General features: G+C 43.1%; 1 protein-coding gene across 2 annotated transcripts in view; it reads left to right on the forward strand.

Annotated features, from left to right (window-relative positions):
• Window positions 1-13,631, forward strand: part of necab2 (N-terminal EF-hand calcium binding protein 2) — a 94,816-nt gene that overhangs the window by 16,829 nt on the left and 64,356 nt on the right. For both annotated transcript variants that reach the window (XM_088938552.1, XM_088938551.1), the window contains exon 3: window positions 11,062-11,170. In XM_088938552.1, the coding sequence (XP_088794678.1) occupies window positions 11,062-11,170 (109 nt within the window). The remainder of the gene's footprint in view (window positions 1-11,061; window positions 11,171-13,631) is intronic.

The raw sequence follows: 13,631 nt of genomic DNA on the forward strand, positions 1-13,631 counted from the left end.
CAGATGCCAGTCCCCAATACAGGCAAGTTCCCAGACTGCACTGGGCAGCAGTTGTCTTGTCTTTAAAAAATATTCTGGATAAAAGAACCCCAAAAAAATATTTAAAGAATTCTTCATCTAGCCAATGAATAATTATTATTTAGTTCTGGGTGTCTTGCAGATCTGTGAGCCTGACAGTGCGGAGTGAGTAAGCGACAGTGCTCATGATAGTCAGGTAGTAAGAACACATCCAGAAGTCTTGTCAGCTTGTGTTTATCAAGCAGCAGAATTTTCTGTTGTCGCTTTATTTAACCTAGATAAACTACACTGGCACTTATCAGCGTTTTTTTTTTAGTCGGTGCGCGATGTTAGCTGTCACTAGCTGTTCGCGTCTCGGAGGAGCAGAAGACAGGCCGATGTTCTCCAGTGAGCAAGGAAGCGCCACAGCTGCCGGGAGATGAGCGACAGGGAGCGGGCATGGAAAAGCAAATAAAAAAAGATGCCTGAGCTCTTGCTCCCCTGCATTCCAAATCACGGCGGGCTGAAATCTAGCCCAAAAGGTGCGGTTGTCGGACGCCTTGTGTTCAACGGAGAAATGCATCGCTTTCAATCAGTACTGTACATCAGCCCTACAGCAGCCAGGAAGGAGTGATCAGTGCTCGTCCTCTGAGTACACTTTAATCGCCAGCTGAGGCACTACACCTGCACCCACTTCTTACGAACAGTTATCCTCTTAAGCAGTGTGAACAGCAGTTAAGATTTTACTGGCTTACAGGATAAGCACGGGATCCCCACGTTTCATGTGTGCCGAGTGATGATAACGGGAAACGCCAGTGACTCTGCTGCTTCCCTGAAGGGAGCAAGAAGGGGCAGGCAAGCTTGCAGGCACCCTCGGGGGGGAAAAGGGATGGCACAGATCCCGGATTTATCATCTGATGCCTCGCTTCAATAACGAGCAATTCAGACGCATGGCTGTTTTTGCAGCTGAGTTCAGGAGCAGGCTCATATAGTGTAAAATATGGACACAGTGTAGGGTCATCAAGTAAAATGGACCAGAAATGCCTTTTGTTTCTATACACCTATAGGTTCCGGCCTGCATTGGAATAGCATGTTAATGGCAGAAACAGAAGGTGAAATGAGCACACGTGTTGGAAGGATGGCTTGGCACAGTGAGAGGACTATCCATAGCTGCCCTGCAAGGGTCATTTTCTGTGCACTTGTTGTGTGTTTATTGCTCTACAAGAGCTTCAGTGGGATGGCAAAGTGGACATTACAAATTACTGGTCAAGTAGTCTATCGCTGGGGATTCACGGAGTCGATTTTGCAGGAAAACGATCAAGTGAGACGGGAGGGACTTCAGGCTGACCACCTGCAGTGGTTTTCCTCCCAGGCTTCCGTGTTTGAATGCAGTTCTAGCTGGCATTTCTCCCTTCCAAGGGGTCAAGTTCAGATACCGTGTCCGTGCTGTAAACGATACCAGAAAGCTTGTTGAATCGCCACCTTTGGGTGACCAAAGTCGGCGTTCCAGTACTCTAATGTCTTGCACGTGAATGTTATTTGCCTCTTTTAAACAGGAATTTACTCCTGACCCCTTAGGTTTAATCACCTCTCCTGGACTGCTCCCAGGAAATCCAGCCACTGCCTCTAGACCCACTGCTAATCAATAAGCCTGTCAGGAGAAACAAAGTCAGTAGTGCCCACACATCGTTCTGCATCTCTGTGCATTGTTCTCTGGCTCCAGAGCAGAGATTGCCTGGCGACTGGTGTGAATGTATACAGCAGTACTTTTATTAGTCCAAACTCAGCCACAATGGGCGAGCAGTTGTGGTGCTGCTGTCACATCTTTACCCAGGAGGGCCTGCTGTGCTCTTCACTGAACTGGTACAGCGCTTCCAGGGGGAGATGTACAGTATAGGGCAGGTTCTGGCCACAATCCCTACTGTGCCAGTGTCTTGCGTAGAATCTTTCAGGTCTGAGTGATCACAGTAATGCACTAGTGATTTCCTTCAAGAAGGAAGCTGGTTATATTCTGGAATAGAGAGGTACTGTGAATAGCTTTTTATTTTAAATAGCACCTTTCCTTTTTTCTTTTACAGGGCTTAGTTTATTGTCATTCTTATGCTTTGGCTAATCCCCAGGAAGTTGCTAACCCTTTGCTAATGGCTGCTTTTCGCTTGCATGACTCCTTAACGCATGGAAGAAATGACACAGAACCATGGACAAGAGGCACTGAGCTGGGGAGAGCAATTGCAGTAGTAGACCTGGTGCACTTCAGAAGCATGTACTGTACACATGCTTATTTCTAGGACATTTTGCTGCAGAACAACCACCTGGAATACAAAGGAGCAGATCTAATGTCTGTGAGTCCTACGGCCTGTGAAAATACTCTGCTTTCAGCTCAGGTTGGACGGCAGTTCACCAATGTTCTGTCATTAATGCAAAATGACAATTCTGAATAATGTACATCCCAAACAAAACACTGATCATTGCAAAAAGTAATCCTCCAGTTTTGAAAGTAAACACTGACGTTTTTTATTATAATTGCAGGAAGGTGCTGTGGCATTCAGTTTCGTCTGATGCGAGATGTGTGGATTTGGGTGTGCGCTGTCAGAGTAGCATTTCGGTGCGTGAGTTAATTAGTGCTCTGACTGGTTATTGTGTATGGAAGCTGTCTGAATCCTAGTGTACTGCTTTTCCTTATATTTGCATTGCGTAAAAATGCCTCTTGTCATTAACTGCCTGAGGCAAAAACAGCTTAAAACAAGAATAAAAACCCCAAACCATTTTTACTGAAGAAAGATAAATGTCTAAAATGTTAGCTTTTATGAGCAGTACAGTGAAAGCTTATTATGAATTCTGAATACATTACAAGTATATTAGGATGATGCTCAAGTATAGCAGCACTTGTAAAAGCCAACTGTCTTACACTGGCAGCCCTTTAATTAAAGTACATTGTCTCTTGATTAATTAATAGCTGACACATACAAAGCTATGAGGGGCATCTGACAGGGCAAATAGCGCTAGCACTCCGAACCAGTTATGAATGCAAAACGCAGTGAAAGTGATGTGTTTAACGAGGAGCAGTAATGATGAGTTGAAGTTAATGCGTCCGAAGAAATCCTTGTAATTGCAGATCAGAGTGTCTTTACAGCTGATTGTTTCCGGGCTGAGTCTGCATGATCTATTTCATGCTTTTGTTCATGTGGTTTTTATCTGGTATATTTAATCTATTATCTAAAGAGGTGGATCAGAACAGGTTTTGGTCAGATGCAGCCTTCCACACTAAAGCCGATAACTAGGATAGAAAGCCTTTTTCTCTGTCTTATTGAGGTTGTTAGCCCGGCAGTCTCCATCTGTGTCCCATGAGTGACCGAGATGTGCACATAGGCACCCAGGAGTGTAACTGGCGCTGTATTGTTTTCAAGTAAATGGAGGCCGCTCTGGGCTCTGACACAGGCGAGTTCCCACACTCCTCGCTCTCTCTGCTCCTTCCCTCCATCTCCTCACCAGCCCTGCTGCCTTCTCCTCACCTCCCTCTCCCGTTGCCCCTGGTTACTTAGAGTTCTGTCTCCTTCGCAAAAAGGTGTCGGGGTGGCTGTTTCGCCATTTTCCTCCCTTCAGTCTGGATTTAAATTCGCTAACGCCTTACTAAAATGGAAAAATGTTCAGTGATTTTTTTTCCGGGTAGCTGTATAATGTTCCCGTTAGATAACACGCTTCATCCCCCTGTGAAAGGAAGCTGTCATGTTCACTGAAGGGTTTAAAATGTCCGTGCGCAGCACTACGAGAATCTGAAACTGTCACTGAATCTGAATCTGTCACCCTCTAAAGAAAGGACTAAACATGGGAGAGGCTGTCCATTTAGTCCCATTTAAATTTTTTTTTGTGGCTCATATCTAATCCATTTCTCAAAGCCTTAAGTCCAGCCCCATCTTTGAGGATCCCAGACTGATCGGATCACCTGCTTGGCTAAGCAGTTCGTAAAAGTAAAAACTAATTTATGCTTTTAAAGTGAATCTCATCAGTTTTACTCATGTGACATATACCTGCATTTTCTAAAGTACAGAGAGGAAGCCAGTCTTTCTCTATAAAGGTTTTCCTAATATACGTGTACAGTACTGTATATAGTACAAATTGGTAGTGACTACTGTGATTGGCATACTGTCCTCTATAAAGCAAAACTAATTCCAAGCTTAAAACGATTCTGTTACAAATCAAATAAAAGTGGGTATACGTTTCGCCGCCTTTTTTAATTTCTTCTCGAGCCCTTTCAGGAGGAGAAGGAAATGAAATGTGAAGGTGTCGCTTTAACGCTGACTCTGCTGCACTCAGCCCAGGATCCCCGCAAGACGGTAATGCGCTCTTGGATAGACATTCGCAGTGGTTGACTGGCTCGCGTTTAATATCTGCAATAAAAGCTCAGAAAAAAAAGAGTGAACTCAGCAATGAGAGGCAACCGTTAAATAAAATTACCCTGATGTGAAGTAAATTGTGGACCATTCAGCAGCGACGTGTTGACATGACCTAGGGCTAATATTTAGAGGAGGAAACCGGTGGCACGATTTCATTTCCTCCTTTGTTTGAACATTAAATAGGCAGTCTCCAGTGTTATGCAACTGTACTGCCCCTTGGTTCTCGTGCTTTAGGAAATACCGACAGTGACCACTCTGTTTTCCTTCCTTCCTTCCTCCTTTCTTGTGCTGTCAGGATTTCAAAGGCCTGAGAGATGCTGAACAAGTCTTTTCCTAATGCAGCTGAGAAAACCACGACGTTCCTTTTGGCGGACTTCTCGTTCGCTCTGCACAGTCAAGGACTTTGGTGCCGATTCATAGCCCTTGGGTTCCTTTGGATGCATCGAATAGTTGTTTTTGTTTTCTCTGGAATCCAGGCAGTGAGCTACCGGACTGCTTTGGCCACGTGGTCCGATCTGACAGAATGATCTGAGCTGAACACGTTCCCGGGGAAGGGTGGGGGAGCTGGAGGAGGTGTGTGTTTCTGGCCTGGGGGGGAACAGAGCGGACCCTTCTTCTGGTGCAGCGTTGATGGGTTCCTAATCAGCAGCTGGTCTTGGCAGAGAAGCAAGGCTTTTCAGTAGGAACCTTCACTGGTTCCCTACCAGATTCCCTGACTTTCCTCTGGCTTGTAGGTTGCATGTGCACTGGCGCTGTGTGATCCAGAGACTGCAGTCCTTTTGCCATTGCATTCCCCTCTCTTGAGGGGTAATCCACAATCTGTCAGCAGAGCACTGTTGCTGCATCCCAGGGATTCTGAACTTCTTTAATGGGGTTCCAGGACCTCCCAGTAAAATCTTTTATTCATTTTCCCCGCTCTCCCCTGCTCCATTTTTCCACACTGAATAAGTCCCTGTCCCTGTCTCTGGCACTAAGGATGTCTCCAATCACGCCTAGGAGAACTTAAGAAATTGCGCTCCGAGTTCTCTTTTGTAAGAAGAACAGTCAAAGCAGGCTTCTATTTTTAGCGGAGTGATTAGTTATTTAACATAATCTGCTATGAATTTTTTTGCTTATTAGGAAAATGCATTATGCTTTAAATCAACTGCGCTTTGTTAATTTATATTTAGAGTCTGCTCGCTGAATGACAGATGGAAAGGGTAACATTAGCATTTATTTCTCTGCAGAGACGAGTGGCTGTTTCTGAATTCATCATTTGTGTGGCATTCATCTCTGCGGTTTCATCGGGGGCTTGACTGAGCCTTCATTTCCATAATATGCTACGAGGTGAGGGACTAAGATAAACAAGCCAGTGGAAGAGATAAATAGTTATTTATTGATCTGAAAATATTAAATAACACGGGCTTCCACTCTTCTACAGCTTTACATCAGCTCCAGATTGCTTTTTTAATTAGTATTTTTTTTTATTTTAACACATCTTACCGGTGATCTAAAGGAGTGACTCAGTGTGGGCACTTTTGCTATTTTTCACTTATGTTTCATGTCCATTTCCTGATGTCATTATGCTCCAGTGTTTCAAAGGCTTATTTTCAGGAGCAAGTCAAATCTGAGTTAAAGTTCAGACCTCCCTATATTCTTTAATGTGTGGGCGGATGGTTGTGTGCAATTTAAAACACAGTAGCATAATCACAGGTATTCACAGTGTTTATTTCACAATCCATTATTTACATACAGGGTTATGGCAAGGGCGTCTAGCTCCTGACTGGAAGGTCCGGGGTTCAATCCCAGGTAGGGGCCGGCGATGGAGCTTGCTCTAATTCCTTCCAGATAGCTCCCAGGTCCACTCAGCCTGCTTTCCAAGTGAGTACCAGGGGTTAATCCTTCCGGGGGTAATAGGCTGGCCGGAGAGTGATGCCGACCACATCACCTCCACCTCCAGTGTCGGATGGTCGAGAAAAAATGGTGGCTCTTGCCCCCCATTCCCCCATGAAAGGGACTTATCTGCAGGTTCTTTCTGGGAGTACGCAGTCACAGTGAATTGTGATAATGAGTAGTGCTGAATCCCAGCATTGTGAAAGTTTACCACACTTTTTCCCCATAATTCACTCTAATACAGCACATACTGGATATATATATACTGTATGTTATTCAAACCATTTCTCACTTTTATTGCAATTATTGACACCTACTGTATCATTGTGAGGCCTTGTTCTTGTTTCCTGATGACACACACTTGATTCATCTACACGTCTGCAGTTCAGACTTCGGTAGGGTACTTGCCCTTCACTCTGATTATCAAAGCCATTTTGTTTCCACTTCATACCTTTTCAGTAGAGTCTGGCTCTCCACAGACATCCCTCTCCGTGACTTTGTGTGCGGACCAGAGCACTTTTCAGCTTACGTATCATAGAGCCTTGCTCTCTCTTGTGAATTGAAGTGGTTCACTCAGCTAGAGATGAAGGCTGAGCCTCAGGAATACTCAACTCAGTGGCCTTCAGGTGACTTACAGTAGTAGTCAGGGAAGCCCTTCAGCTTAGTCCCACAGCTTCTGTAGAGCTGGAGAGATATCAACACCCTGACTCTTACAGTAGGTGCCATTTCAGGGGTCTTTATATAAGATGAATGGAAGAGCCCACTAAGTGGAGAGCAGAATGTCTTTGTCAAATGTAGATTTACCAAATATTTATTGCACTCATTAACCTAGTGCAGGGAATAATTTGATATGGAGGATGCCATTAGGTTGGTCTGAGATGACGATTTAGGCTTGGTTCTGCTTGGAAGGGTCAATTCAAGGCACAATTTGTATCAAGAATGGCTGAGCTGGCTGGGTTCAGACTTTATTCCCAGTTTACAGATGATGAGTTACTGGTGTTAGCCTACAGTGTTGTGTTGGCTCTTCCCCATCTTTTCAAATATGGTTGAAGGCTATGGACGTTTCTTTTTCTGAGACGTGTGCCTGTTACACTCCTCCAGTTTCGCTCTTTTCTGTGCATTAATGAAGACTCTCTGTTCCCTGGGAGAAAAGATTCTGCCTGCCCGTGGGGTTATTTCCTAAGAATAACAGCTATTCTTTCTCCGAGGCTCTGAGGCTTATCGTTAAGACACAACACCTGTAACTGGAGAAAATGGAAAATAAAATCCCTATCGGCCGAGGCCAAGCAGAAATAAAAAAAGAGAGAGAAATGGAGCTTCTGAAAATGAATGTTTTTTTTTCCCCCAAAGCAGATGGGTCAGTGGAACAAAGAGATCAGGGAATATGAAAGTGGGAGATATAGGAGGCGGTGGGTGAGAAATGAAACCATCTCGGCAATTAAGAGTGACAGATATCCTCTCCAAATTAAGGACGGTGCAAAGCGAGACCAATATGGACTCATCGTAAACAAGGTCACTTCTGTTCTCAGGTTACTATGACAACAAAATACCCTAGATAAAAAAGAAGATTTTTTTTTTTAGCTATTAGGGTTAGGAGGAGTAGATCTGAAAGGATTCAGCCTCCAGCTTGAGAACGAGTGCTAATTGCATCCCTTTTGTCTGCAGTCACACAGCAGAGAGTGTGATTGCACCCAGTTTACCCACTTGGAGAACTGGAAATGCAGCTGATAGTATAATGTAGTGAGATATCAAACCATTGAATGTTCCATTGGTAACATTTGGAAAGATGTACCTTATAATTAGGCATCTTAACCTTGGTCTTTAATACCCTCTTTGCTTTTCTGAATGGACTGTTTGCCCGAATGAAATTGTGACTTCAGTTGCATGGAGGTTACATTTAACCAAGCATCGCTAGGGTTGGTTTGGGGTAGTGCTATAATGAAATGCAGTAATTGCACATATTCTCCAGTATCGATGCAGTTGTTCAGCATCAGCAGAATGGCTCTGTAGCTGATTGGATTGGACCTGGGAGCCATTTGGTCAGGATGATTAAGTTGTTTTTTTTGTTCTGTGTGGTATAAAGCTCTCATATGGGGCCAAAGATGTCAGTCTACAGACTAATGTAAGGCATTACTACAGCCTTAAAATGCAAGATAAACCAATCCCAGCACATTCTGGATTGTAACAATTCTTTAAATTATTCAGGCACCACACAGGGAACTTGCATTGTGGACAATTGAAATCATACACACTTCACAGTTCTTTTTCTGAATTCCAGTGCTGGTAACTAGGTTGACCTCCAAATTACCTTATATACTGTATATTTCCACATCTCACACACTGCATCTAGATAGACTGAAAGGAAGGAAATGGAAACGAGTTTGTTTTCTGTGGATGGAGCTTGTCTCTACTAATACACCTCTGTGATCTTAAAAAAAAAATACAAATGAAAAAAATAAAAAGTCACAAAACGTTAGACACATTCTTTTGCCTAGCTGCAGCGTGGTTGTAATGGTGTGGCACCTTGTTCTAATGCCTTCTACTGTTTAGTAGGAGGACCGGAGTGCAGATGCTGATCATTAAATCTGGCTGAACTGACAGCCTCTGCATTGGTCTGTATGTGTGTGTTTGTCAGACTGCAACACACCACAATTCCACTGACCTGCAGATCCTCTCCCCGCTCAGCAGTGGCTTTCATCCCATCACAAACTTCCCTATCATGCTTAAAGATCGGATAAAGGAGAATTTAGTTATAGTAACCTTTGCGATGAAGACATCCTTAAAAAGAACTGGATCACAACACAAGGCATCAGAAGACCTTTGGAAGGACAAAAAAGCTTTTTTTTCCCCTTTGTGCCTATTTCTGACAGCTGGACACACCTGGCAGAGGTGGGGTGGGGAGAGGGTTAGCTGCCAAATGTAAGCATACATCACTGTGCTCATTTCTGCAGTCTCTGGACAATACAGGCAGGCTTTCACTGCTTGCAAGACATTCTTTTGTGAATACTTAAGCACTCTGCTACTGACTGTATGGAAGACCTTAATTCTATCCTTTAGTTCATACAGAATCTTTTCCAATGTGCAGTGTAGCAGTAATAAATGAGTATAGGTTATCTCGACAACAGCACAATTATGTACATGCTGTTTTCCTATTTTATCAAAGACTGCTTCTGGTTGATCACAGAGTTTCTATGATTTTAAATTTTGGCATCTTAGAAGAAGTCACTAACCACCAGGATTACTTGAGTACCTGGAGGTTCCTGGCTATAATAGCCTCTACTTCATTAGCCTATCAGTGCCCTGCTTGCTCTGTTGTCCAAGTCTGTGTTTCTCCACTTTGCCTGACCACATTGTCCATCTGTCCACTTCACCCCCTATGCTCCTATTACATTGTAATGGAATGGGCAGAGCTTACTATTGAAATCATTAACTTTTGAATAAAAGCAGCTGGGCTCCAAAGCTCTGGTTTATAATAAAGAGTAACTGCAGGTGATGCTGGGGTAGCCGAAGAGAGAGAGGACAGCACGGAGCTCAAAACCATAAAAATGCAGAGTAATTTACACGCTAAGTAAAACACTCAGACAAGAAAGCTTCCCAGCCAGATGTGAACTTCATTGATGCATGAACCTGAAGCTGCCTTCATACCTTAATTTCAACAACCAGATGTGTGCTTCATGTTTCCGCAGGCTAGATGTTTAGTAAGCTGTCATACGGCTACAAAAATTGCCACATCTATCGTTATGAAAAGAGAAAAAATATTATTTGTGTCTACTTATTGTCTTAGTAAAATATCATTGTCAACGTCAATTAAAATGAAATGTGCTGCTTAATATGAGGCAGAAGACAATCTATGCCATGCCTGCAGAGGGCGCTAAAGAGGCAAAGTGAGCTACATTGATGCTGATTGAGAGATTCAGGGGTTCTGTACCCCTCTAGAAAGGGTTAAATCATCAGAACTCTCTTTGTAATCTCACCCCTCTGTGCTGTTGCTCTTTAAGTGTTGCTTTCCCTAGGTTTCAACCCCCACAGAGAGGCCTGGCTCGAACTCCAGTGTGTAAATTTTTGGCTGCTAATTTGCATTGAGCCTGTCTGCTGACCGTAAAATTGTCTGTAATTATCCTGCACCCAAACCTGATTACAATGAGCTGCAATCAAGAAAAATAAATAAAATACAAAACAATCAACACTCCCTCATAAAACCTAGTTTTATGAGGATCCCATTAGCGTTGATTGTTTCTTACGCACTGGGTAATGCCAACAATTCAGACCTAAGCTGTCAAAGATTATTATCCCTTTTAATATAAACTGTTAAATATCTTTGCAGTCACAAACAAATTTACAACTTCTTTTCTGAAGTCTTTTGATTCTTCTTGTGGTGAATGATGCAGAAAATGTCCATGTACAGGTCCACTGTGTGCACACTAGAGGCCATGACAGTGAAGTTCATATTCCATCCAGGAATCAGTACAGCACTTTCTGTTTGCAAAAGATGCCCAAATACATCCAGCCGTTCTTTCTCAAGGGTGGGTAATGTATTGTTCAGGTCTAGTGTGTTGGGTCTTGAATGTACACAGAGGAAGTGAAAAATGTTTGAAATAAGTATTTAAAACAGAAGAACAAAGGAGTTGTGGGAGCATGGAACAAGCTACCCAGTCATGTTGTTGAAGCTGATACCCTGGCTTCTCCTTTAGAAACAGCTGGATGAGATCCCAGGTCATTTAGCTACACTTACTGGCAACCCAAAAAGCTAGCTTGTCCATGTGGCTTTCACTGATTTGTAATTACCCTTCCTTTTCAGATGATGGAAAGCTCTCTCTTGATGAGTTTCAGGCCTTTTTCTCTGACGGGACTCTCAATGAAGAAGAGCTGGAAAAACTCTTTCACACAATTGACTCAGATAACACCAGGTAAGCACCCTTTCCAGATTTCATGAATATACAATGTCTATAATGTTCACCCGGCCAGAATCACTGCATCTAGAGTATCTCTCAGGTTAGGTAAGTCGGCTTTCTGCAGTGTTTGTGGTGAATATATAAATACAAAACTTGTGCTCGTCTCTTCTGTTGGATACCTGGGATTTACTGTATTAGTGCTGGATGTGATGGTACCATTAAAATACCTGTAAAACCCTGACATTGTCCATACCAATTCGATTGTCTCCAAGCCAAAAGGCCTGCTTTTATGGATCCGATAAGAGGTTCCTTACAGGAAACCTTTCTCGGCCACTGAAAAACAGGAAATCCCAAAGCAGCTCATGCACTCCTGTCAGTTCTTTTGGAAGTTTCAGAAGCTGTAGATTTCTTGATTGAAATGCTGTCCTTGTATTGAATTCAAATCTGTGGTCCAGCCTTGCAGCTCTGCAAGATATAATAGTCTAATAATCACTGGCAATAAACTTCAATTGGTTTCCAGGAAGGATGCTTAAGAAGAGGAGGGCACAGAGCTTACCGAGTCATTTTGATTAAAATTTGCACTGAGACTGAGCAGTGAAACCTGTGTTTATGAGAATGCTTTATTGTATTTTCCGCTGTGGAATACACTGTAGCATTGCAGCTCCCTGATTCATTAGGGCAGGGTTTGGGGTTGTCTTTTCTCTCCCTGCCTCACACTGCAGCTAATTTTGCTCCTCATCTTTGAATGAAACTCAGCTAGCTCGTATGGAAGGCTCTGCACACAGGATAAATTAAATCCAGTCATCCACCTTGTTTATAAAGAGTTCCATCTTGATGTGAATTAGCATTTCTGAAAAACCTTTCATTTTTCCACATCATGCTCTTGAGCAGCAACATGCAGTAGCTGACTGTGCTTCCACTCTGAAGAGTGAACTATGGTCTCGTACCTGTACAGTATATATTTACCATAACTCACACCTCAATGAGATTATGGGAATCATCCTTTGTCCTTCGGTATTGCCGTAATAACTAAATACTTAATTAGAAAAGTCCTTGCATCTATGCATGAAGACTTATGAATAAGATGCTTAATAGCCAGAACCTGTCATTGTTTGTAATGGTTTTGATCCTAAGGAGTGCTGGGCAGTTTCCAAGCTCTGAAATAGAGTGCTGCTCAATATTTAAGAACTGTTGGAAATGCCCTTGAAAATTGGTTTGAAGGCCATGAAATATACAGAAAGCATTTCCCTTATCTGGGCAATAATCCCGGGAGCCGTAACATGGCTGGCTGTATTAATTCCCTGTTCCCCTTCGCTGTGATGCCAGGATGGCTCTTAGGCAATTTTACAAGGATGTAATCTCTCTGATATACAGGCACAAAGTGCATAATGAAAAAAAAAAGCCCTGGCCTACAGACAATTTCATTTTCAAGCTGCAAAGCACAGGAAGATGGAGTTTGAGTGCAATGTTTATCAGGTGCTAAATCAGGATGACCACTGGCAAAGATAAATGGTCTGGGACGAAGGCAAATTTTGGAAACTTTATGATGCAAATCTCAGTAGCACTAAGTTCCCTTGCCCTCGTGCCCACAGTGTGCAGTGTGGGGAGCAGGGAGACCTCACTGGGAGCACAGAATATTCAGGGGAACTCCCATCAGAGCCGAACACCATGCAATGATAGACTGACAGACATTGGCTGCTGTGCTCACTAGATTCAGCGGAAGAAAGGATTTTTATAAGGCGTTTCGGCAGCCTTGTGGAGTGTTGGTGAAATAGCCTTCTACTGTGCCTCTACTACTGCAGCTCTTCAGGGGGAGACTCATAAGCCATTTATTTATTGCCTGTAAAAGGCTAAGGGAAGAACGGCTGTGTGCACATTTGGGGTTTGCGAAACATTCCCTTTTATTGTGTGCAAAAACTAAAATAAAAGCGACCCCAAATGTCTCTGTGCTGCTGTTCCTCAACGAGGATAGGTGGAGTAGGCTCTTTCATTTGCCCACGTATCTGACTCATCAGCCTTCAGTCTTCCAGGTCTGCCAGTTACCCTCCTGCAGCTGCCAGCATTCTCCGCTGCTGGTTACGGCTGCTGTTGGCTCTCCTGCTGAAGATGGGTCATTACCAGGGTACTAACTAGCGACAGCTGTGTCCTCCCAGGAGAGTCTATCACAGCCCTGTGTGTTATTGGTGTCATTTTTAAAGGAAGGACCAAGCAAACAAGCGTGGCCGAAGTAAAGATTTGTAATTTCTTGCTATAGTTTTATAGGTACTTCCTGTTTCTTGATGTTAAAGAATGATATGTTGAAAGCCATTTAATTTTTAGAGAAAGGCTCTAAAGTTATAGATAACTTTAATACATTTGTATCAATATGCCACGACTCAGAGGAGTACTCCATGAATTACAATTAAGGGACCTATTTAACTGCAAATATTCAGGGAAAACTCAAATTCTTTGCCAGAGATTCTTGTACTGTTTGTCA

This window comes from Atractosteus spatula, chromosome 21 (genome assembly GCF_055471065.1).
Source record: "Atractosteus spatula isolate fAtrSpa1 chromosome 21, fAtrSpa1.hap1, whole genome shotgun sequence".
In the NCBI taxonomy this organism is placed as follows: Eukaryota; Metazoa; Chordata; class Actinopteri; order Semionotiformes; family Lepisosteidae; genus Atractosteus; species Atractosteus spatula.